We start from the raw sequence: 26724 nt of genomic DNA, 5'->3' as shown, positions 1-26724 counted from the left end.
TAAAACATGAATTTTCTATTTTAATTAGAGCTTGATTTAATATTGGTTTTAAATGAATTTTAAGAATCAATGAAAATGTATTTAAAATAGATTGATTTAATATTACTTTTTCTAATCTTTTCTCTGTATCCTGTTTGGCTGCTAGTATATCAAACACTCAAAGCCAGCTGGCATTGCCTTAATATTAGGTGATTTTACCAAAATAATGTTTAAAGAAATTATTTATTTTTAAATTAAATAAACAAGGTATAGCACCTCCTTGTTTATTATGTAAACATTAATTTGTGGTTTAATCATGTAACATGTTGGTGACGTTTTGACATTCAAAGTAGGTTTTGTTTGGGAAAAACCGTACTAACCCGACAAGATAAGATGAGCTGTCAGTTAACAAACAGGGGTTAGAAAAAGGTTATAAAACTACCTGACTGAGTATAGACAGTTGCTTGTATTATCATTTACCAATTTAAGCAGGGTGTTTAATATGTTTTTCTGTGATATTTGCAGGTAAACTTATTAGGTTAATTTTTCAAAATAGTGTAGTTTTGCACGGGAATGAGTTCTTTCAAAGCCCTCTCATATGTACAGTCGTTGTAGTAACTCAACCGGGGCGCCGGGAGCTAAATCTTTGTTCAAAACTATTAACAACAATCCACCAGAAGATCAAACCAGTCAACAATCTTCAAGTAAACTTTTGAGGTTGGTAAACATCTAATTTTTATTAAATTTTGGGCATAAATCAATTAAAAAATATGAAAATCAGGCACAGTTTGATATTTTGTTGTAAACAAGAGTGGGATGGTAGTGTTTTTAATTGGTGAATTCACCTGCTTTAAATTGGTCTAGAGGTAAAAAAATATAGTGATGTATTGAAAAAAACTCACATCCATTTATGGTTATAGTTCAATTGCTGGAAACATTTTATTTTAAATTTAATAATAATTTTTATATTAATTTAGTTATACCTCAAAACTAAGACCAAGGCCTACTTGCCAGACAGATTATTATCGGTGAGTGATTTACCTAATTTTAATAAATAAACATATTACCTAACATGGTCTAACACACCTGACATAGACGGTGTTTGTGAGTGATTTATGTTTAGAGAATCTTATGTTATTTATGTCTGTTATAAAAATTTTATTATACATCTTAATTATGCAATTATTATTTTTAGGTCTCCTTCGCCTGCTAAGAAAAAAAGGGTATCTCAATTTGAGAAAAATCCTGTAAAGAAAAGTGCCTCAGAATCTCAAGTTTCAAGTATGTGAAATGCCTTTATATAAGTAATCCATTAACACCAAACTCTTATACGAAGTTTGATTTATTGCTGTGTGGTACTTAGTGAAGTTTTCATGTGATATTAACTTATTTTTTATTAATAAGTTTTTGTAGAAATTAATATACGCCCAACTAGAGCTAGTCTTTTGCGAAAAGCAGCAATTACTAAAGATAAATTACCAGGTAGTTCATATTAGCATATCTAACGATTTGTGAAACCGTTTATAGCCTGTATAATAAACTTAAAAGAATTTGTAATATCTAAATTTGATATCAATATTTCAGAATAGCACATTTACTAAAAACATAATGTCTTAGCTATATTTAATGATTAAATATAAGTATTGCTGTGTCATGAGACTGTTGACATTACATAATTGTTTGGCATCATCAGATTTTTATTAGTTTCTGCTTAAAGCTTTATAGTGACTTAATTTGTTGATAAATGTTAAGTGGTGTTATAATTTTTAACAAAATGTAGTTGTTTGCCTAACGTTGTATCAAAACACACTGCAGTTAATTACTATTTCCTCTTAGTTTAAGTGTATACAAAAAATGAAATTTTTATAAAAATGTAAAAACAAAGCAACTGATGATCCTTACCAATTGTTAACTTTGTTTAGTTTTTAAATAAAGCTTGACTTGCATATTTAATACAAGTTAATGTATCAATAAAACTTTTAATAGATTTTTGTGTTTAAATAAAACTTTAAATTCAGGAAAATCTAAAAGTTCAACTTGTGGAGCTGAATTTGTTCCACCAAAGCGAGTTCGATCTGAAGCATCTGCTTTACCTGAAGGAGTTGTAATGTAAGTTTCTTAAAATAAAATCAAGTTTCAACATTTAAAAACAACATGAACTGATACTAATCTACATTAGGTTCTTTTAATAAATTGTTCAAGTTAACTTTACGGTTGCCCAACCGAGAATTTTAAATAACTTTTTTATTTTTCAGAAATACTGATAAAGCAAAGAAAGGTAGAAAAAGCTCTCAATCAAAGGTAAATAGAGAAATGGATAGGTTAATAAAAGTGACTCAGTTAATACTAGCAGTATTTATATTATACAACACTAGGCATTTTTTGGTGACTTTTTGAATTGCGAACTGTGTTGTTGGATTTTAATTTTAATTTTCTTTTAGGTAAAAGAAGTTGCCACAAAACTTTGGTATCCTTTTATTGCCCCTGTTGCTTCTTCAGATTCAGACTCCGAAGTCGACGACAGGTTTAATCAGGTAAATTACCTTGTATTTAATGTACAGGACCTAAGTTTGCCTAACTTCAACTTAAAAGCAAATCATAAATATCTTTTTTGTTAAAATTTAAAAGGTAAAATATGGAATATGGTCTTTGTTATTTTTTCAAATTTTTTGTTAAGTAAATTTTCTGTACAAATACAAAAGTTTCATGTTTTTTTTTACGTTGAGCAAAATTTTATAATATATATGTTTTTTAAATTTTGCAATTCGTTGGGAAAAATTTAAATTCTTTATTTTTTTCTTGTAAATTTTTAATAAACATGCTTATTTGGGTTTTGTTATAACAGTCTTATACTAATAATAATATTGATTTTGTGATTTGCCTGCTATTAAAAAATAGTATGCAGTCTTGCAGCTGTGGATCAATATAACTAAGTATAGTCAATTGTATTCCATGTTTTATTATTTGATTTTTTTCATACAATTTGTTAAGCATGGTCATATGGTTATTATACTTAATGGAAAAAATACTAAAATGCTAATGGTTTTATACCATAAAATAATCTAATTTACATTTAAACAGAGAAAATCAATGCTACAGACAGTTTGCTATTCTTTATTTACATATATTTATTTAAAAATACATGAGCTTAAAAATATGAAAAAGTTTTTTTTAAGTAACATTAACCCGAAAAACTTTTCAATTTTAGAGTTGTAGCACATCTGCTACAACGAATCCTACAAGAAAACTGGCGTCACGACTCACTAAATCAAATAACAAAACAAGTTCAAAAACAAACTCAATTTCTACTGCTTCGAGTTCGGTTGATCTGCCTAAAACTGAACCAGCATCATGTAAGTTTGATTTTTGCTTGTGAAATATTAAAGATTTTTTGAAAGAGAACTTAACAAAGACAGTCAAGCTCTATGTACTGTTGTAGTTTCTGTGTTTTTAACATTTTTTTATGTGCTTTTAAACAAATTTTTTGGATGTTTTTAATATTTAAACAGTTTATTAATATGGTTTAATGGGTTTTAGCTTCATTACCTTCAACTAAAACAAAAGTTGGAGGTTCCAAATCAAGTTTAAAAATCAAAGTTGGAAAAGGTAGCAAGCAAGAAGCTTCACGTAAGTTAAAAATTTATTTTAAAAATTTTCCAACAAAAAGTCATCTTAATATTTTTTGGGTTGAAATTTTTTAATTTAAAAATAAGCCTGGTTTGTTGTTAAGTTGTAACACTACTTATCTTTTATTTAAAAAAAATGTGGCAAACTTAAATTTTTACTTAGTAAAAGTGAACTGCTGTATTTGTTTAATCTTTGACATGGCGTGATTTATCTTTATTACACACAAACATATATAAAACCGAGTGATTATTACATGCTGCGGTCTATTGATATTTTATTAAATTATTGATTTTTAAAGAAAGGCTATGTTTTAGAATTTATATGACCGTTTTATTGTGTATTAACTTCATTTGTGTTAGGTGTGCTTATACTTAAGAGGTCACCACTTAGCTTTATTAGTGTTATTTAACTAGTATCAGTTTATAATTATATATGTTTTATGTAATATTAAAAAAATGTAGGCCATTTGTTATTGTGTTGTCAAGCTGTTGTAAAAATTTACAAAGAATCTATAGACATTATTAATTATTAATAACATTATAAGAACAGATGATTCCAAGAAATTAAAAAACAAATATTACTTATTTGGTACACTGGCATTTTATTTTTACAGTTTATTTATTGTTGAATAATAACATATTTTATGCTGGTCATTTGGTTGAAAATTTCAGTTTCTTTTTAGATTCAAAGTCTGAAAGTAGTGTTAGTCAAGAAAGTGGAACTTCAGTATTTGGAGTAAAAACTCGATCTAACTCAACAAAGTACAAGTTCTCAAAAAATAATAAAGGTAATTAGTTTTTATTTTTAAATTAAAAACTTAAATGTTAAGAGTATTGTATTATTAAACATTGGGCTGTTGTATATGCGTCCATAAAACAAATTTTTTTTCGAAAAATAGTAAAAGTAATTATTTTTTGTGTTTATATAAATTAAAAACTTCGATTTTTAGTGTAATGGATTTTAAAAAAATTGTTAACATTTCACATATTTTTAACATGGTTTAAAACAGAAAAAATTGCAACATTTAACAATTATGAAATTTAAAATAAAAACGAATCTTATTTTAAAAATATTTTTTATTTTAATAATAATTTTTTTTCTAGGAAACCATCAACCAGTTGATAAAACATTTTTATAATATACTTCAAAATTATTTTAAAAAGCTTATTATTTCGGCACTATCATGTTAGTTATGTGGTTAATTTAACACAATTAAATAAAATAAAACTTAAAAATTTTTGAATTTTGTTAAATGAAAATATTGTTTTAGGTAAAAGTTCTTCGTTAAAGGAGAAAGGGAAGAAATCTCCTCCAACTGTGTTCTCCAGAAGAGCTTCAACTAACACAAGCAAAACGGGGTCTTGTGCAAGCACCAGGTAATTAAACACAATTTTTTTTTTAATATTCTTGTACAAATATGGTGATGCTACTCAATAAAGCGCAATGTCATTACGGCTTAATGACAAAGCAATAGTTATATTTCTGAAAATAAGTTAAATTCCTAGAATTTTATGTATATACTGTATATACATGCGCCACAAACAGCAGTTTATTTTATTTAAAGGCTTTATATATATACACATATGTATATATTTTGTCTTTTTAGCTTAATTCTATTCATATGTTGATTTTTTTGGGTGACCTATTTTTGTTCTTATTGTAATTTAAAGTAACTAAAGAAATTTATATTTTGTACAGTCGTAGGGGTCGGGGTAAATCTTCAAGTGGTACAGAGCCCCACCAGGAGGACCCATCAACTACCGGAGGAGCTTCCACGATGTCAAGAGAAGAAGCTTCACCACAGAACAATGCACCAAACAACCCAGCAGGTACTTTAAACTTACTTTCTTAAACAAAGTTGTTATTATCTAACTTGGGTTCTCTCTTTATCTCTTTACTAGTTAAACTATTTTTGACAGGATTTATTTTATGTAATAACCAATATTAAACTTGTTTAATGTTATCCCAGTTAGTTAATACCAACAATACAATTATTAGATTTTATAATATAAAGTTAATTAATTTTTAAATGTTTTGTCAAATGTATATGTTTAATATCTATAGTGATTAAATATTATAATGCCTTTATTTGTTTGATTGAAAGTATTTGTGTGGTCAACTTTTATATTAACATTGTAAATAACAGAAAGAGAGTACACTTGCATGTTTGTAATGGATGTTTTATATCTATTAATTTTTTCATATTTGTTTAAACCCTAAATTAAACAGTTGAGAATTATTAAAAGTGAATTTTGATTTCGAAATGTAATAATTTGTGCATGATTTTATAATTTTAAAATGAAAATAAATAGTTAAATTATAAATTTGTTAGAAAATCAACTGAATTCAATTTATGCAATAAATTAAAAATTACTGTCTAATTTTAAGCTATTAATTTCAAATAAATTCAAGTTTCTAAAGGCTCGTTTAAATTTTTTTGGTTTACTTTCTTTTTTTGTCATCACTCTCTCTTTACCTGCCCCCTTTTTCTTTATTTAGCTGCTAGAGATGAAAACTCCCCTGAAGGGGAAAATGCTGACGCCGAATTCGATGACTCAGATATGTCCAGATTACAAGGTGCGATGACTTGGCAAAATTTTCTTTTTTTGTTGGTTTTAAATTGAAATTTTTCTGACCTGAATGGCTTAAAATTAAAATGCCTTGCTTGTGGCATTAATATAATTTGTTAGAAATTTCTTTGAATTTAATGCACTTGGTTTTTAAATTGAGTTGAAAAAACTCTATTTTAAATTAAATCGGTCTGCAGCTTTTTTTTGTCGCAAAATAGTGAAATTGTTTTTGGTTACAGCACATTTTGTTAAGATTTAAATTACTTGATCCTTATGCCTTGGTTTGCTTGTTTTTTTTTTGATATTTGATGTGTTTTTACCCCAACAATGAAGTGGTTTGTCTGTTATTTTTATAGCTTTATTGGAAGCACGTGGTCTACCATCCCACTTTTTTGGTAGCTTGGGACCGAGAGTTCAGCATATTTTGCACCGATCAATTAACAGCGGTACAAGTATGTTCTATATAGATAAATGTGGTAATATTGCAAGGTCTAGTGTGGTATGTTAAGCATGTGTGTTTTGATGTTGTTTTAACAGCCATGTTATGTTTATGATTATTTATGTCTGCATATATACATATTCCTATACCCCGTCTGTAAAAATTAATTACTTAATAAATATTTAATTTTAACTTAAACAATTTTGCAGTTTAGAGTAGGGATAAGAAACTGGCATAAAAATAATATTATCCGGTGTATTTAAACAACAATAGCAGTTTAGTAGAGCAATTTTCTTTGTACTTTTTGCAGGCTCAAAAGCCCAGCAACTACTACAAGGGATGCAGGCAAGTGGTGATGAATCACGACAGCTTCAGTCTGTCATTGAAATGTGCCAACTGTTGGTGATGGGCAACGAAGACACTTTGACAGGATTTCCCATCAAAATGGTGGTTCCTTCACTTATTACACTGTTAAAGGTTGGTAAAACACATAAATCCTATGTTTTTTTGTTAATTTATTTGTTATAATTTATTCATAATAAAAAAAAGTCATTATTGTTATAAGAGGGATTGTACCTGTATGTACAGCATTTAAATCTAAAAATTTAAAAATATTAGTTATCTGTTTTTTACTTTTATTTTAAATAAACAATGTGGTTTATAACAATATAGTTGTAGTTCTTACACAGTTTATATTACAAATTACACACAAATATGTCCAATGCTTATTCAGTGATATTTTTTTAGTAAAAAAAATGTATTGAAAGAAAAAATATTTCGTCAAACCCAAAAAATTTTATCTTTAAAAGTTAAGTACATTTAACTCTGTGTTAATAAATGATGGTGTAACTAAAAATATGACTTGTTAATAACATGGTTATATGTGAATTAGATGGAACATAATTTTGATATGATGAACCATGCATGTCGAGCGTTAACTTACATGATGGAAGCTCTTCCTCGGTCTTCTGCTGTAGTTGTTGATGCCGTTCCTGTGTTCCTCGAGAAGGTAAAAAACATTTTTTAATTTGGTATCAAACTTAAATAAGTCGAACAACTTTTTAAGATAAATTTTTAAATTGATTTTAAATAATAGGCATTTTCTTAAATAGGAAAATTCAACAGAAAGAGTTTAAATAAGAGTATGAACTTAATTTAAAAAGTTTAGGCTTTAGAATAGATATCTTCTTTTTATAAGTACTAGTCAATAGCCCAGCTTACAGTCAGGACTTTAGTGTTGTTATATGGTCGCAATTCTCAACTAATGTTTGTCTGTGATAATTTACCCGCACACCACAAACAGCAGTTTTTTTATTTTGTAAGATTATAAATTGTACATACATATCGCTTACTAAGCTCCATTATTTATATAAACACATTTTTTTACAATTTGTTTTCTTGTTTATTTTATTTAAGTTTTAAATCCATTTATTTGTAGTTGCAAAGTATTCAATGTATGGATGTAGCAGAACAATCTTTGACGGCATTAGAAATGTTATCAAGACGTCACGGCCCATCAATTTTACGAGCTAACGGATTATCGTCGTGTTTATTATTTCTGGATTTTTTCTCGTTACCTGCGCAGAGGAATTCCCTCTCGGTGGCAGCAAACTGTTGCTTTGTGATGTCATCAAGTGACCCCCAAAGTGATTTTGACAAATATTATGGGAGTAGTATTAGTATGTTGGTGCAAAGATTGAGCCATCATGTAAGTGTTGTGGTTTAACATAAAGACTAGTTTGGTAAAGGATTTGTTATTTTTAGCAAATCTGTAACTTTGGTGGGATTTTTTTTAATTTAAAATAATGTTTTTTCGGTAAGATACTTTTTTTAGAAAAATACACACTTTATGTCTTTATTTTATTTCTAATTTGATCGTTTTAAATAGCCTATCTTATTAGCTTTTTCTGTAATTTAATTTTTATGAAAATTATTATGGCAAACAGCTTAGAAAATAATATATTTTATATTTCATTTTTTTTTAATATTTAATGTTTTTTTTATACATGTAGGATAAGAAGTGTGTTGAGAGTGTATGTTTATGCTTTGCTCGCTTGGTTGACAATTATCGCAACGAGTCGTCAATTTTGGTCAAAATTGCTTGCAATCCACTACTAGAAAATTTCCAGGTAACAAACCAAAGTTTTCACGTAAATGTTTACAGGTTACATTATTTATGGTATTAGATTTGTAAGGTAGTTAAACTAAGATATTTTGTTACAAAATCTAATAGTGTTTGCATAATTTTAAACCTAAATGACAATCTCTAACATATTTACATATATTTGTTACATATAATTGTATACCAGTTTTTATATTCGTCTATTAAACATGCAATTAGTATTTATTTCTTTATTGAAACCCTACAAAGGGTGTATACAGTAATTACTATAGCACATACAATTACTTATGATATTTATCAAACCGTTTGTTAGTACACTAAAAACAATGTTTTCGTTTAATTTTAATATAAAGGTCACTGCTTTAATTGAATTACTAATAACTAAACCGCTTTTATAGTGGGTTATAAATATAGAAAAATATTGTTTTAAGTTTTAAAGGGTTTTCTTCATTAAAAGTTCAAATAAAACTAATAAAAATATATTTCAATAGACCATTATGTTTAAATATATATTTGAAAACGTCTATTTTTTTAAATAAAATTCAACTTTGGCATTTATAGAATTTGCTTCTAGTCACCCCACCATTAATTGGAAGTAGCACATTTGTGATGGTTATAAGGACAATGTGCCATCTTTGTTCCTCATGCCCTAACCTTGCTGCCCAGCTTGTTAGAAACAGTAAGTTTTTTATATTGAATATTCTTATCTGTTTACAATATGGCTATTTGTTTTTACCATATTTGGAAATTTTGTATTATTTAGTAAGAAAAATCTATATTAGCAATATTTTTTTACTCAAAAATTGATAAAGTTTGTGTCACTGAACGCAAATATGTTTTTAACTTTTAATAATTTTGCTTACTTTTTAAGTTATATATACAACTTTAAAAAAAAAAAATTTAATTTAAAAAAAGAAAAAAGGAAAGGCCTGTTTGTGATAACGTAGATATTACTAGCTTGTATACATTCACTTTGTTACTTGGTACTTTCGACGTCACATGAAAAAATATGGTAACCTGGTTATTGATGTTTATCATTTTCCAGTAGTTTTGAAAATTAAATTGTAAGTACCACAGACACTTTTTTAAGATTCTAAAGACATTTTATGATTCAGTGTCAACCATACCAACTTGTTATACATCACTTATAAAACTGAAAAACTCTATAGCACTTTAACTAAATATTAAAATAAACATAAACATAAATATTGTTATTTAGACATAGTGGACACACTAAGATACTTATTATGCGGCACAGCAACTGAAAGTAAACAAATTGAACTTGTACCACGATCTCCACAAGAATTATATGAGATCACTTCTCTTATAGGGTATGTGCTATTTATGTGTAATGTTTTGCTTTTTATGATATTTGGTAATTAGTTTTTTTTGCCTGAAGCTATTTTTTTGTGTTGCATGCAACTGCGCAAGTTTAATGTTGCAACAATCTTTAATCTTGTTTTTGATTTTGGTTATATTTTTTGTTATAAACTTCTTGGTAATAGAACAATATTTATGCTTGCAAAACTAAACAATATTGACTTAAATTAAGGTTTTGATTAACATAAATTATATGTCCAACTGTACATATTAAAGCTATATATATCTATATAAAAGTAATAACAATATTAAAAAGTTCAACAATAGATTTCTTTAGTGATTTTTATAACAAAATTTGGTTGCATTATTTATTCTTAATCACTTATTGCCTAAAATTAATTCTTAAGATAAGTCCACTGCTAGTTAATTTATTCGTATAAAAAGCGTAAAAGTATCAAATTTTCTATTAAAATGACAACTTTTAAAAATAACTTAAACTCTTGTATTTTAACAGTGAGTTGATGCCTCGACTACCACGAGATGATCCAATGTTCAGTGTAGATCGATTACTTAAACAAAATAACAAGCAGGGTGGCGATAATGAACCTACATGGCAGTGGAAAGCTGATGACAATTCATGGAAACCTTATTCAAGGCATGATAACAGGTAATTTTTTCACATTGTTAAACATCAATGTTATAAATTTGTTTTGTAATTTTAAATTTTGTTATGTTTTGTACATTAGGTAGGAATTAAACCTTTTATAATTTATTGGGCCATATCAAAAAATATATTTTTTATGTACCCATTTTTCCATATTTCCTTTAGGGGTATTTTTTTTATATATTATTGGGTGTGAGGGTGTTATTAGTCTGTGTTTGAGCTATTCATAAATGCCGGGCCCATGGGCAAATAATGTGTATATAGTGTGTCTCGAACCCTCTAAGATTGTCGCCATTGTCGCCGACCGGTTCGCCACACTACCGGACTTATATTTTATGCATTTTTTATGCATTTGTTACAATTAATCTCTATATATATAATTAAGCTTAAAAAGCTACTAAATTTCTGTGCCTACAACAAAAAAACTGTAGTTTGTGGTACATGGATAAATATTGCTGGCAAATATTAGTCGCTTGCAACTATATTGCAACAATTAAAATACTGACCCTGTAGATTCAACTAGTAGCTATACAAAACTTGTTACTTTTTTACTTTAAAAAAAATTTTTTTATTTTATAGGTTAATAGAGGATGCTCATAAGAACAACGACCATGAAGCAAACTTGTTAATTCACGGTCGAGTTTATGCTCTAGATTTTACAGTCATGCAACAAGTTAACGAAGATTCTGGAAATACCAGAGCAATAAGAAGGCAACCAGAGAGAGGTCATAAAGGTAAAAAATGTTCATGTGTTATTTCATATTTAAATTGGGTCATTTTAGTTTAGGTTTCATACCTTTTTTTATTTAACAAATAATATTGAAATTTATTTTTTTTGTATATATCTCTATCTTTGATGCGGGAAAGTCAAATGCGCGACTTAAACATAGAGTAACATCAGTTACTCTGACCCAGTCTCGAGTTGTCTTTAGCGGTTTGGGATATTATAGATTATAATTGCCCGGTAATCATGCTGCTGATTAAGTGCTGGCTCAGCAGTAGTTCATACCGTTTATAGTGCCTTACTCAAGGGCGGTACAGCATGAGAGCAGTGGAGATTGAACCCATGACCTCATGTGTGGTGTAGCAAGTGTTCTTACCACTACACCACACTGTCGGTTAAATAAAAATTTAATATTACTAGAAACATACTGCTTTCATTGAAACTACTAAATTTGCCTTTTTAAAATTAACATTTTAGTGTTATATTCAATAAAAAAAATAAATTAATAAATATAAATCGCTTCTTGAAAATTATTATCTTATTATCAGACATTTTTTGGGATTTAAACATTTTATTTAATTTGTAGAGAAAGCTGTAAAAAAGGAGTCAGGGACAATGACAGATGCCAGGGTGTCCATGGTGAAAGAAGATAGTGTGATTATATCTCAATTTGTTAGATCCTTGTTCACATTACTATATGAGGTAAGGAAATATTTTAAACACTGTTTATATTAAGCTAATGGTTTACAAAAATGGTAATACATTTTTTTGATGTTAACAACATCTATTAAACATTACTTTAAAATCATTAATAAATTGGCACCTTTTTATCAGAAATTAAACGTTTTTTGCTTTAGTTATTTTATAATAACAAATTTTTATATTTTTTATTTAAATATATGTCTTTGTAAAAAATTAAAAACTCAAAATTGTATGAGTAATCTGTACTTACAGTGAATAGTGCCTAGTATGAAAATCACACTTAATGTTTAACATATTTTGTTGACTTAATACACCTTTAAGTGTGTGTGTTCTTGTATTACAAACATCTTTTTTTAAAACTGTGTAATTTGACGGGGCACATTTCTAGGAAAGTGATTTTATCAGCCATAAATTTTATTTAAAACGATTTGTTTACATTATTTTTGTATTTTTACCATTGATGATGTAAAAAACATTTTATTTGGTAATTTTAAATGCCCTCTGGGTATATTAATATTAATTTAAATTGTGGGTTAGTTTATTTATTTTTAACATTTAGTTTATATATACAATTTTTTTTAAATTTTTGATGGCAAGTTTCAGTCATCTAAATATGTATGGTTCTAAAAGGTTATGTTATATGGTTTAATGGTCGCCTTATGGAATTAAATGGTTTTTTTATTTGGTTAAATGGTTGATTTATTTCACTAATGGCTTGTTTTATTTATTATTTTTTTTAAATTGGTTTAATGGTTGTTTTAGTGTTTAATTGGTTGTTTTATTTGGTTTAGGTTTATGGTTCTTCAGCTGGTTCACCAGCAGTGCGCCACAAATGTCTACGAGCAGTGCAGAGGATGGTTTATTATGCTGAACCAGAGTTATTGAGGGATGTTCTGCGTAACCTGTCAGTTTCTAGGTAAATGATCATGTTTTTCTATTTAATTTAAAGCTAAAAACCATATGCAAAGCTAAAAAAAAACATTGATTATCACTTAAAAGTTGCTATAACCTCTTACTATTATGTTACTCCAAATTGTATTTAAAAATCATCTATATATAACGGAGCCTAGTGGATGATATATATGTTTCATTTGAAAGACTATAAAATTAATAAAACTGCCATTTGAGGTGTGCAGGTAAATTATCACAGTCAAACATTAGTTGTTAGATTTGCTAAAACTAAAAAAAAACTAAATTGATTAGAATATTCAATATTTATGCTAATTTTTTTAATTTAACAGTCACATAGCTTCAATGTTATCGAGCACTGACCTCAAGGTGGTGGTGGGAGCATTACAGATGGCCATGATATTAATGAACAAATTACCCGATGTATTTGAAGTTTATTTCAGAAGACAAGGGGTAACTCATCAGGTAAGAACAAACACTTTACTTTGTTCAGATCCAGTTTTTATATTTATTAAATGGAGGTCACATTGGTTTTAATAACGCTGTCAAATCAAGTTTTGTCTTGCTTTTTAATAAGGAAAATTATGATCTCAAAAATATTTTTAAAAATAACTAAAAAATATGCAGAGGAGCTTAGTGGATGATAAATATAAACATGTAATTCTAAATAAAAGCCAGTTGTCATGCAAGGGTGAATTATCATTGGCGAATATTAGTTGAAAGTTGCAACCATATTATTACAATTAAAATGTAGTCTGTAGAGTGAGCTCCCAACTAGTATTACTAATGACTTTTATGAAAAATGTAATTTAGGTCGAACAACTCTTGGACCCTAACCACAAAGTAGTGGGGATAAATCAACATTCACCACCTAGTAATATTCCAGGCCCCTCCAACCAAACAACCCCGGTATTTGAAGGTGCACCAAGTAGCACCGAACCGTCACCGTCCGATATTATGCCAGGGTAAGTTCTTTTAAAAATTTTTTTTTAAATTTTTAGTTTAAAAATGTTTGTGAATGCACATAACAAAAATTGTTTTTTTAAATTTTCTCTTAAAAACTTGACAATTTAATACACTATTTTACAAATTGCATTATACCAAGCTTATTAAGCCCAGTTTCTGTAAAATTTTTCATTTTAACAATCAATAATTCATGATCATGGCAATTTAAAATCAAAAATTTTAAATATGAAAATTACCGTCAACTGTTTGTCTATGTAAAAATTTAAAAACCTGATATACAATGTGCTCTAATAAATCTTTTTTTTATTTACGCTTTTTGGCTTTTCACAGAATCAGGTATTTGGTTAAAAAAAATTACAAAAAACATTTTTTATAATTGTTTTTTTTTTATTTGTGCTTACATTAAAAATTTTTTTTTGTAGAAGGTTATCGGACATTTTAAGGAGAAAGTATCAACCACGGAGAAGCACAGGGAGCAAACGTCTCTCTTCCTCATCTTTATCACCTGCTGTGGATGACGCTAGCTCCACAAACAAATCAAGCAGGTAACTTAAAAAATATTTGCCAACTGTAAAAAATTAATTTTTTGTTATATGTTTGAAACATCTATTTGTTTAAAAAAAGTTGTGCTAATATTGGTATTACCAAGAGTTAAGGCAAGCAGGGTAGATTATTCTAAATAAATATTTTTTGTATGATTTTTTTTGTATCTGTATTAAAATTGTAAATAACAATATTCATGTCAGTAAATGCCATTTGTATAATATAAAAAAAATATATAAAAGTGGAAAAAATACAATTTTTTTAAAGAAAGTTAATTTTTTAGCCAATAAAACTATTTACTTTTATAAATAATGTTTTAAATAAATTTTTTAGGGTTCGTTCTGGGTTGTCTTCACCCACGGAGCGGATTATCTCTCCTCCTTTAACTAAAGCCAAGGCTTTTGCTGCTAACTATGATGCTCATACCGATACACCAACTGGCCCCAAGTTTAAATCTGGTAAGTTTAAAAAAAAAATCATTAAATCAGAAACTGTTGCTGACGTTGCCTTAACAAAAGTCAAATATAAAATAAATTTAAGATTACTAATTTAAGTTTTTTTTTTGTGGGTGTTTACAGTTTTTAATTAAAAAAAAATACATTTTTGAGTAAACTTTAGTTATATTCTTACAATATATTTGAGATTTTTTAAATTATTATATTTGCAACTATTTTGGAACGTATTTAAAAAAAAGAGTTTAATTTAATAAAATTTTACGACTAACCACAAATGGCAGTTTTTTATTTTATTGTTATATTTATATAGGAAGTGGAACTGGGGCTCGTTCTGCTGCATCGTCATTTTTCTACAACTTAAACCCATCTCGTTGGGGTAAAACATCTTCCTCCAGTCAGGGTCATTCTTCCTTGAGTTCCGCTCAGTCCATTAACTCTCTTGCATCCCAAACCTCGTCTTCGTCTCCTCTTTCGAGGGAGAATCTCATTCTTCCTAATCTTAAACATTCACTCAGCTCAAAAGAAAAAAGTGAAAAGTAAGTTGAAATATTTTATCAACAAAATTTAAGTCATGAAACTTTTTAAAATTTTTTTTTATTTTTTATGATTTAAATTATTTTAATTACAATGAGTTAAAATTTAAAAAGTTTTTATTTAAAAGAATATATATATTTTGAATATTAACGCCAAAAAATTAACTTTTCCAACAACTATAAAAAAACAAAAGTAAGATTTTAAAAGTCTTCATATAAAAACTTTCTAGTATCACTTTAATTTGCTGAATACTGTCATATGCTTAAAAATACCTTATTATCGACAATAAAACCTTTTCTAACTACCCATTTTTATCTTAACCCTTTTCTGTAATGTTCTTTTAACTCCTAAAAAATAATGATTTTAAATTAAGTAAAATGTCAGTTTCGAACTTTTTTTTGGAAATTTTTTTTTGAAAATATACCCTAGGTTAAAGTTTTGGTAGTATGGGCAAGTATCTTAACTTGCATAAAAAGCTTTTACTCTTATATTCAAGCCAACAATATTCAATTTCTTTGTAGCAAGGAGAAAGTAAAACAGTGGGTTCGAGAACAAGCCAAATTATTTCTGCAACAATATTTCACAAACAATAATGAAGGAGATTGTAGCGTGGACGGGGAAGTTAACAACAATTCTCTACTTCACCAACTTACAAATATTGCTAAATCACTTTCCTTGTCTGATGTAAGTTATATGGGATAATTTTAAAGTCCTATATTGGCGAAAATTGATAAAGTTGGTGTCACTGAACACAAAAATGGTTTTAACTTTAAATATTTTTTACTTACTTTTTATGTTTAAAAAAAAGGATAGGAGTGCCCTGTTTGTAATGACGTAGAAAGTACTAGCTTGTATACATTCACTACGCTACTTAGTACTTTCTATGTCACACGAAAAAATATGGTAACCTGGTTTTTGGTGTCTTGCAAAAACTCTCCAATATAGTCCTTTTAAATTGTGTTAATATTTTACTATGCTTGTTATCTTAATAATTAATTTGACAAACTTTTTCTAACACAGGCCACTGAAGCAGAAAAGAACTTGACATTACTATGTGAAATCACAAGTACATCTGATGTTTCATCTTTTGAACTTCAGCACAGTGGAATTGTTACATCTTTACTTCATTATCTAACTTACGAGGATAACAAAACTAACGAAAACTCTAAATATCAAACAAAAACACAATTTACTGCTTCAACATCGCCGATGGTTACCAGAAGACGAAGCAGAACAGAAGTTACAAAAACTTCACAATCGCTTGACACGGACAACCGTACAGCTGAGTCACCCCAAAATGTGAGACCCAAATCATCATCGGGGGTTCAGCCCCTAGGGGATTTACCCGAGCTTCCTAATTTGCGACTTGATGCTTTTGAAAGTGAAGTTACGGATAATATTAAAAATTTAACGACACCACTAGAACAAAATGAGAATTATATTGAAAGAGATCAAAGACTAAGAACTTTTTTGAATGTTTTTACTGCTCTGCCTGTAAGTTTACCAATAAGTTTTATTTTCAGGTTTTTTTCTATTTTATTTAAATTTTTCTTATTTTTTATTAAACATATTTTTAACTTAAGTTATTAAATATTTATAGGGACTTGGGTTTCTGTATTTTTTAACTGTAAATTATATTTAACAGACGAGTTATTTTAATTCGAAAATATTTAATTTATCTGACTTATCGGACATGGAATCTTTAAAGAATTTGGTTCACAAACTAAATCTTTGTGTGAGTCAGTTGGAACAATTTTCTGTGAAATCTCATAAACTACCAAGTGCTCCTGGAAGGTAGAAACAAATTACTTAGAATGTTTAAAGATAATTTTTAAATTTAAATTAAGATTTTTGAAATTCAGATTTATAATCTAACTAATATTTTTACTGGAAAAAATAATAACTTTGTAAGTTGTAGCAGTTTTATTTTTTATATTCAATCTATATTTAATGGAACTTAGTGGATAATAATATCTGAAAGTATGTTTAATTTTTAGCCTTACCAATTTAAAAAAAACTCCAGTTTGTGGTGGACTGATAAACTATCACTAGCAAATATTAATTAAGAGTTGCGACTATAATATGACAATTAAAACTTAATTGAGGGGTGGGCTGTCTACTAATATTTAAATTATCATTAATAAAAACATTTTTATTCAACTTATTATTTACATTTTTTAATATTTTCTACAGGGGTTCACAGGCTTTGTCATTTTTTGCACGCCACCAACTAAAATGTCAACTTCACAGACATCCAGATTGTAATAAATCCAAACAGTGGCATGGAGGTCCAGTAAGGGTAGGTCACATTTTTTATTTCTATTCAAAAATCTTAATATTTAATATATGTTGTTTTAATGATAAGTTTTGCTTTAAAATTCATTAAATATATTTTGTTACACATAAAACTTTTTTGTTTTAATTATGATTTGGTCCTGGCCAAGATTTGTAAGTAAATGTAAGTAAAATTTTATTTGCTTTAAGACTATTTTAAGTTAGTATTTGCTTGGTATTAACAAAGATTGCTTGTGCATTCGTGATACAAAACCTTGTAGAAATTTAAAATTTTTTTTTTATTTTAAAGTTGAATTTTTTTTTAGGTTGATCCTCTTGCTCTTGTGCAAGCAATCGAGAAGTACCTGATCGGAAGAGGATACGGATCCCAGGGATCGAGCAAAGATGAGGAGAAGAACATGATGTTGATGGGAGATGATGATGGGTCTGAGGATGAGATTGAAGTGGAGGATGATGAAGAAGAGGAAGACGAAGTGGAAGACCATTCAGCTTCTAATAATGGTTTATTTTTATTAAGTTTTAATAGTTTTTTTATAATGGTGTTTTTTTTGATTTAATATTGGTAGTTTTAGAAATTGTTTTTTAATTGCTTTATTTTTAAATGGTCTATTTTAAATATGGTTTTTGTTAAAAAAGATTCATGTATATTGGTCTATATTGTTATTTAATTTGGTTTAAATAGTCTATTTTAAAAATGGTTTATGTTAAAAATGTTTTTTGTATATTGGTCTATATTGTTATTTAATTTGGTTTAAATGGTCTATTTTAAAAATGGTTTATGTTAAAAATGATTTATGTATATTGGTCTATATTGTTATTTAATTTGGTTTAAATAGTCAATTTTAAAAATGGTTTATGTTAAAAATGATTTTTGTATATTGGTCTATTTTGTTATTTAATTTGGTTTAAATGGTCTATTTTAAAAATGGTTTATGTTAAAAATGATTTTTGTATATTGATCTATTTTGTTATTTAATTTGGTTTAAATAGTCTATTTTAAAAATGGTTTATGTTAAAAATGATTTATGTATATTGGTCTATTTTGTTATTTAATTTGGTTTAAATAGTCTATTTTAAAAATGGTTTATGTTAAAAATAATTTATGTATATTGGTCTATATTGTTATTTAATTTGGTTTAAATAGTCTATTTTAAAAATGGTTTATGTTAAAAATGATTTATGTTTATTCTATTTTGTTATTTAATTTGGTTTAAATGGTCTATTTTTAATAAAAGTGTATTAAGATATTGTTTTTTTATATCGTAGTTTGTTTTATTATTGGTATATACATTTAATTTAAATATTTTAACAGTTTATTATATATCGACCTTTAATTGCTTAAAAACTCTTGGTAAATTAGCAAAATAAATTTTATTTTGAATTTTTTCCAGGAACACCTCCATCTTCAAGTGGAATTAAAAGTGGAAAACATCGACTTGAACTTTACATTAGTGGAAACAAACTACCTTACAGCATGACTGTTTATCAGGTAAACTACTTTAAAATCAATTACTAATAAAAAGTATACCAATTAGGTTTGCTATCACTCTTTTTAAATGTGTTGAAATTTTCACGTTTTATTTGAATATGGTAAAAAAATAATAATCAAAAAATAAATTTCTAGGCGGTGAAACATTTTTATGAGGACAGCAGTCGATCTCCGTCGCTGATGACATCATCGGATGAGAGAGATGAAGAAGATGAAATATCGAGTATAGCGAGCACTGGGGTTTGGAGTACAACTCATGTTATTCAGTAAACTACCTTTTCTTGTTTGGAAATTTAAATTTTTTTAGAACATATAAAACAACATGTCTGCCCTGGCAATTTTTTCATAAATTAAATTTTTTTTGTGAAATGTTAATTATATATGTATGTCTTTACTTCTTGGACCTTAGTGGGCAATATATACAATATAGCCAATTTAAATGCCTAAATAGGCTGGTGCACAGGTTAATTATGGCAAACATATACTAGTTGCAAGTTTAAGTCCCATTACAAGAATTAAAATGCTGTCAAACGCATGTACAATTAATTTAGATTTATAATGTATTAGCTTATGTTAATGATTTTTTGTTAAATATTAATTTCATTTTTTATAGTTACAAGTTAGTTACTGAACCCGAACAGCAAGGGGCGACATCTGGTGGAAAGAAAGGCTCGTTTAAAGTTTCTCCGAAGATTTCTAAAAAGATGGATACCCTCTGGACTGGTAAGCTTAATTTTAAATTAAACTTGGCTGTTAGGGTAGAATTATGACTGTTTAAAATAAAGTTTTTCAGGTTAGTGTTATTAATATGGTGGTTAAAAAGTGTCACTGATTGATATAGAAAACTGTATTTAAAAAGAACTAGGCCTGTTAGCGCAATAGACTTAAAGCTAGCACTTGTGATATTTTTTTGTGTATTTTTAGGTGGCATGATACCTGAATTGGAACGACCATTGGATAAACTTTTAAACAAGGAATTACCAGCTACTTTCTTAACTAAAGATCCTTGTACTGAAGTAAGCTAAAAAAATATTTTTGAATATGGCTAAATTAAAAAAATGCTTTTTAGTTAACGTAATAAATGTTTGAAGTATATAAAATTAAAAAAAATTAAATATTAAGAGTTTTGTTTTTAACACATTTTGTTATAAAAAAATAGGAAATACTAGTAAGAAATTATGAAGTACTTATCTTAAATTTGAAAATACCAATCAAAAATTGGAAATACTAATCAAAATTTAGTAAATACTAAAAAAATTTGGGTAATAAAATTAAACAATAGAAAATATTAATTTTTTTACTAACGTGCTTCATTATTTTTAAGGTATTATGTCTAATGAGGGTATTACATGGTTTAAATTGTTTTTGGCACAACCTTTACTCCCCAACCTCACATACAAGTAACCGATCTTTGATCAATGTTGTGGATTTTATTAACTCTAAACTTGCAGCAAAATGTCACAGACAACTACAAGGTGAATTTTAAATGTTTTTTTATATAAATTTTAAGGTTTTTGTTATTGTAAAATGATAAAATTGATCAATTTTGTAAACAAGTAAAAATATACTTAAAAGCATTTATGTGTTTTTATTAAATTGAGACAATTTTTTGTTGATATTTATTTCCTGACAAAAATTTTTTAGTTGTTTTTGAATAAAATTTTTATATAAAAATAAAATTTTTTTTTTTTTTTTTTTTTTGAATAAATTTTTTTCAATCAATTATTTTTATTTTATGCAAGTTATTTAAACTTTAACATTTTTTCAATTTAAAATAGCTGTAATTGTTTAATTTTGTAAAACTTCTTTGTTTAGATCCACTTATGATAATGACTGGGGAGCTTCCATCCTGGCTCAGCCAACTTGCTCATTCATGTCCCTTTATTTTACCCTTCGAGACCCGACAACTGTTGTTCCGGATTGTTTCATTTGATCGGGATCGAGCGATGCAGTATTTGTTGGACATCGGAGCTTTACCCGACCTCAGCGCAAACTCCACGAGTAATCCCTCCTCTTCTTTAAGTCATGATGCATCGAGCAGATTAATGCCTAAAATCGAAAAGAAAAAGGTAAATTTATTTAGTTATTTTGTTGGTATTTATATATAATCTATATATATATTAAGGGTTTAATTGTTAAAGATTTCAATAAAGGGGTTTAAATTTAAGGGGTTCAGATAAAGGGGTTTAAATGTCTGGCCACCATATATGTATGTCTAATTTATAGGCCCACAAAATAATTTAAACTGCCTTTTGTGGTGCACGAATAAATTATCATTGGCAAATAAAAGTTAAGATTTTTAAAATAAAAATACAACAAAATCAAAATTTTAAACACATCTAGAAGTTTTTTTATATTGATAAAAAATAAAAAAAAATTTTGTTTTTTTTTCAGTGTGTTGTGAAGCGTGAAAACCTACTTCAACAAGCTGGCAAGGTGATCGGAGATTATGGCCACCTGAGGGCATTGTTGGAAATCCAGTACGAGGGTGAAGTGGGGACTGGGTTGGGGCCGACTCTTGAGTTTTACACACTCACCAGCCATGAGCTACAAAGAAGTGAGTTGGGTTTGTGGAGATCAGATGAAAAGACAAACAGAGTTGGTAAGTTAATTTGAAAATTCTTTACAAATATATTTTATTTGATCTTTGTGTTTTTAGAATAACTTGTTGATAGCATGGCCCACAGTCAGAATTTTTGCTGTTAAATGGTTGCAATTAATCACTAACTAATATTTGCCCGTGCAACACAAATTGCAGTTTTTTTTTAATTTTTCAGGTCTATAAATTAAACATATTTATATATATATATATATATATATCAGCCACTATGTTACATTATTTTTTTATTTTAAGAGTTTATAAAAAAAAATGTTGACTCTTACATTTTTTTACATCTTGACTTTATTAAAGGTCACCTTTGTAATCTACAACATTAAAACTCTTAAAATCTTTTAAAAAATATATTTATGTAAGAATTCAGGTATATCTATATCCGAATTGTATTTATAGAAAAATTTTAAAACTGCTTTTAATAAATTCAAATAAATTAAAAAAAAAATTTTTCTGAGCAGATAGTAGTCACAACGCACAACCAACCTCTCTCAAAGAAAAAGTCAAAAAATTATCGAATGTTGTTGTTGAAGAAGAAAGCGAAAACAACAACGAGGACAGTTTTGTTCACTCTCCTGTGGGTCTCTACCCCCTTCCAGTGGGCAAAACATCAAAAGTCAACAAGACGGCGAAGATTTGTAGCAAGTTTAGATTTATGGGGAAATTTATTGCGAAGTCTGTTATGGATGGCAGACTGGTAAGTTCCAAATTTTCTCTTAAATTATAGTTTTATTTATTGTTTTTTTATATATATCTTTATCCTCGATATGGGAAGGTCGAATGTGCAACCCAAACATAGAGTAACATCAGTTACCCCGACCCAGTCTTGAGTTGCCTGTGGCAGTTTGGGATATATATAAATTTTAATTGCCCGATAATTATACTGCTGATTGGGTGCTGGCTTAGCAGGATTTCATACCGTTTATAGCGTTTGTATCGGTAGTAAGAGTGTGCTGTTGGAATAGTTATTTTTAGCTATCCATAAACGCTGAGCTCAAGGGTGAATAGTGTGGCATTGGTGCGGCTCTGACCCCAAACTTTTTTGAAGTCTGCTGCCATGATCTGTATACCACACTATCAGACGAACCCAAAACCTAAAATAAAAAAAGTCATAATTATTTTTACAGGTTGACTTACCTCTAAGTACTATATGCTACAAGTGGTTGTTGGGTCAGGAAAAAACAATAACTTGGTTGGATTTGGAACAAGTTGATCCAGGAATGAACTTGACTTTCAACAAACTCAAGAATGTGCTACATCAACGTGCCTCACTTGAACATGATAATAAGGTAACTTTTTATTCTTATAAGGTTAATTTTATTCTTATAAGGTGGTTGGTAGTAATTAATTACAAATTGACAGGTGGCGTGGTGCAGTGGTTCAGAACACTTGGCTTTACTACATGAGGTCTTTTGTTTGATCCCCACTGCTCTCATGCTGTAGCTCTCTTGAGTAAGGCGCTATAAACGTTATAAACTCATGCTGAGCCAGCACTTGATCAGTGGCTTAATTATTAGACAATTAAAATTGATAATATCTCAACTGCCAAAGTCAACTTGAGACTGGGTCGGGATAGTAAATAAATTAAATAAAAAAAGCATTATTTAGGTTAAGGAAAAATTAAAAACTTGTGCAATTAAAAACAAAAAAACTTTTAGGCTTCGAATTTTCAAAAACCGAATGAACTTATATTTAAATAACTACAGAATAAGCCCTTATTTTTATTAATTTTTTTATTCATAGGACGGAGTTAACGAAAAGGTTTTAGCTTTAACTATGGATGGATGTAGTTTAGAAGATTTAGGTCTCGACTTCTTACTTCCCGGCTTTCCAAATATTGAACTCATGAAAGGCGGGTCAAAAGTTCAACTTACGATCAACAATTTGGATAAATATTTAAACGTAAGTTTTAAAATAAAGATTACTTGGTTTTTATAGTTATTAAACTAATTGTACTTTATGGTTTTTGCTTATTCTTTTTTGTACTTTTTGGAGGACCATAAAACACCAGTGATCCGTAAATATTTTTATTTAAAATCTTGTCTACACTTTAGAAATAAGTGGTCCGTGTTTTCTCTTATTTTGCCAATAGTTTAATAAAAGCCGTCCAAAAATAAAAAAATAGCACTCTAGCTGATATGTGTATATACTTGGTATAGTTATGATACGCCTACGCGTTTTTGCTTTTGTATTTGACCTTTAAAAAATGTTAATGCGCTTAGATATGCTACTTACATTTCTATATCTATTTGCGCACAATAAACAAATCAAAAAAGTTATATTTATTTAAAAATTTCTGTGGTTTTCTAATTAAACAAAAATGGTCACCAATTATTTTATAAATATCATGGGTTAAAAAAATTAAATTTTTTTGTGAATGTCAAAATTTTTTTTTACAAATTTTTTTTTTTAACAGCTAATTGCTTACTGGACCTTACGAGAAGGGGTCCACCAACAATTAGAAGCAATGCGAGAAGGATTTCAATCTGTTTTTTCACTCCAATCAATCGATTTTTTCTTTCCCGACGAAGTAAGTTTAAAAATAACCTAAATAATAAAAAATTATTTTTTATAATTTCGGAGTATTAGAAAATTTCCATACCACATTATGTCACGTTTTTATAAATATATTTTTAAATGATCTAATTTATTGTATATTAACGTTAGTAGGCTTAACAATAACTTTTTTATATCACGTTTATGTAGGTAAATTTTCTATAGCTTGTTGTGCTTTTTTTCTATGACTTGTTGAGACATTGTAAAAGAACCTCGAAAAAAAATACTTAAAAAATATTTTAAAAATATTTAAAAAAATACTTAAAAGAAAATACTCAAAAAATACTTTCAAAAAAAATACTTAAAAAATATTTAAAAAAATACTTAAAAAATATTTAAAAAAATACTTAAAAGAAAATACTCAAAAAATACTTTCAAAAAAATACTTAAAAAATATTTTAAAAAATACTTTAAAGAAAATACTCCAAAAATACTCAAACAAAATTTAAAATTTTTTTTTTAGTTGGATCAATTATTTTGTGGAGCGAGATATCAGCCTTGGAGTGAACGTGAGTTGTTCGACTCATGTAAGACTGATCACGGATACACTCACGACAGTGAAGCCGTGAAGACACTCTTTCGCGTCATGTCGCGATATGACGTCACAGAACAAAGGTCATTCTTGCAGTTTGTGACCGGAAGTCCTCATTTGCCAGTTGGAGGTAAAACTTAAATTTTTTTTTTTAAATGTCGTTTTTTTTAATATTTATATTTTTTAGTTTTTTATTATTACCCCAACTTATTTATTACCACTACTTATTTATTACCCCTACTTATTTATTAAACCTTCTTATTTATTTAAATTTAAATTTTTTTTATTTTTTTTTATTTTTAAAAAAAATTAAAGGACTTATTTCTTTACATCCTCCTCTTACAATCGTCCGCAAAACTCCGGAGGAAGGAATGAACGCGGATGAATATCTTCCCTCCGTGATGACGTGTGTCAACTATCTTAAACTTCCTGACTACTCAAGCGAAACAGTCATGCAACAGCGCCTTCAAAAAGCAACCGCGGAAGGCCAAAAATCGTTCCTACTTTCATAGATTCAACGTAATGCATTTTTAATAAAAAAAACGCTAAGTTATTTAACTTTTAAGCTAAGCTGTTTATCAGAGCATCTTAGCTTTTAATCTGAACATTTTTGGGGTACCCAACATGCGTTAAACAAGCTTTCTATATACCGTAGCAACTTATAGTCTTTCTAAAGTGGCTTTTTTTTGTCCGTAATATTAACATGGTCTGGTTGCTAAATTTGCGTTCTTTTGTCTTTGTTGTGTTACAATGTACGTTCTTTGCAATGCTTTTTTGTAATTTATTACTCTTACTAGGCCATGGGCTTGACTTAGTTAGACACGTATTCGTTGTTGTTCATTTATAACGATGATGTAACATGGCGTAATAGAATTTTTTAAAAGACCAACCCAAATTAATTTAAATAAAATTTGGGCTTGTTTCGTAAACAGCCCTTCAGCATTTCAGTGTGGTTTACGAACACTTACACAATTTCACTAAATTTGGAAATCACGATTTCCTATAACCCGTTATTATACAATCTGGTTAAATCCAAAGTACTAGAGTGGTACAGACCGTTTAGTACGAATATACTGTGTGTTAATTTGTGGTGCAACTTGTAAAATTTAGGTAATAGATACTGTTTTTTTTGGGCGTTGAAGCAGAATTTATGTTCTTTGGATTTAACAATTTTTTTATTGTTTTTTTGCTGTTGTTCACAAGTGTGTTGTTGGTTCGTTTTTTTTTGTCCATTCTCGTACGTTTAATTTCTTTTAAAAAATCGGCCACAATCATTTTTTACAATTTATTTTTTGTTGAATATTATTTTGGTAAAATTTGACATTGGAAATGTTGTTAAACTATTTGATTCTGTATCCACGTTACCAAAATACTTATGGCTTCTTTTTTTTCGTGTCTACGCAATTCTTGCACGTTGGTAAGCATTTTGTTTTTCGCTTTTTTTCTGAACACGAATTCTAAATAGCAGACTCGAGTGGTTAGTTTTCAGTATACACACTTCAGGGCCTTTTAAAATAAGCTTTGTCTGGTCTGGGTCGCAAATTTGTCAAAATTCTGACAACGTTTCAACGTTGTTTATTTAGTTTAATGATAACATCGTCATAACAGTTAACGTTTTTAATGTCAAACTATTACAGTTCTGAGTGATATTTCCTAACAGCATGGTTTAAGCTTTAATATTTGCAAG

General features: G+C 28.1%; 1 protein-coding gene across 3 annotated transcripts; it reads left to right on the top strand.

The window, feature by feature from the left end:
* Positions 1–510: 510 nt before the first annotated feature.
* On the top strand, positions 511–26504 carry LOC145751118 (E3 ubiquitin-protein ligase TRIP12-like). 3 transcript variants are annotated; one of them, XM_082567204.1, is made up of 46 exons: positions 511–696; positions 957–1007; positions 1175–1260; positions 1998–2088; positions 2235–2280; positions 2421–2513; positions 3188–3332; positions 3517–3606; positions 4289–4393; positions 4877–4982; positions 5305–5435; positions 6106–6183; positions 6533–6622; positions 6926–7092; positions 7508–7624; positions 8054–8323; positions 8628–8744; positions 9299–9416; positions 9957–10068; positions 10572–10724; positions 11301–11455; positions 12032–12147; positions 12939–13063; positions 13389–13521; positions 13870–14021; positions 14445–14567; positions 14899–15023; positions 15331–15556; positions 16076–16238; positions 16575–17048; positions 17200–17348; positions 17748–17853; positions 18155–18350; positions 19241–19338; positions 19474–19604; positions 19952–20061; positions 20263–20354; positions 20663–20813; positions 21154–21407; positions 21733–21940; positions 22411–22646; positions 23077–23238; positions 23693–23851; positions 24366–24479; positions 24969–25167; positions 25353–26504. In XM_082567204.1, the coding sequence occupies exons 1-46, from the start codon at positions 578–580 to the stop codon at positions 25547–25549; spliced, it is 6639 nt and encodes a 2212-aa protein (XP_082423330.1). In that variant the 5' UTR covers positions 511–577; the 3' UTR covers positions 25550–26504. The 3 variants fall into 3 exon arrangements, with proteins under 3 accessions (XP_082423330.1, XP_082423329.1, XP_082423332.1); XM_082567203.1 differs by having other exon boundaries at positions 6533–6628; XM_082567206.1 differs by lacking the exons at positions 6106–6183; positions 6533–6622.
* Positions 26505–26724: the final 220 nt, after the last annotated feature.

The sequence above is a fragment of the Corella eumyota genome, chromosome 4, assembly GCF_963082875.1.
Source record: "Corella eumyota chromosome 4, kaCorEumy4.1, whole genome shotgun sequence".
NCBI classification, from domain to species: Eukaryota; Metazoa; Chordata; class Ascidiacea; order Phlebobranchia; family Corellidae; genus Corella; species Corella eumyota.
The sequence above is the reverse complement of the archived record's forward strand: the minus strand, read 5'-3'. Positions and strand labels throughout refer to the sequence as shown.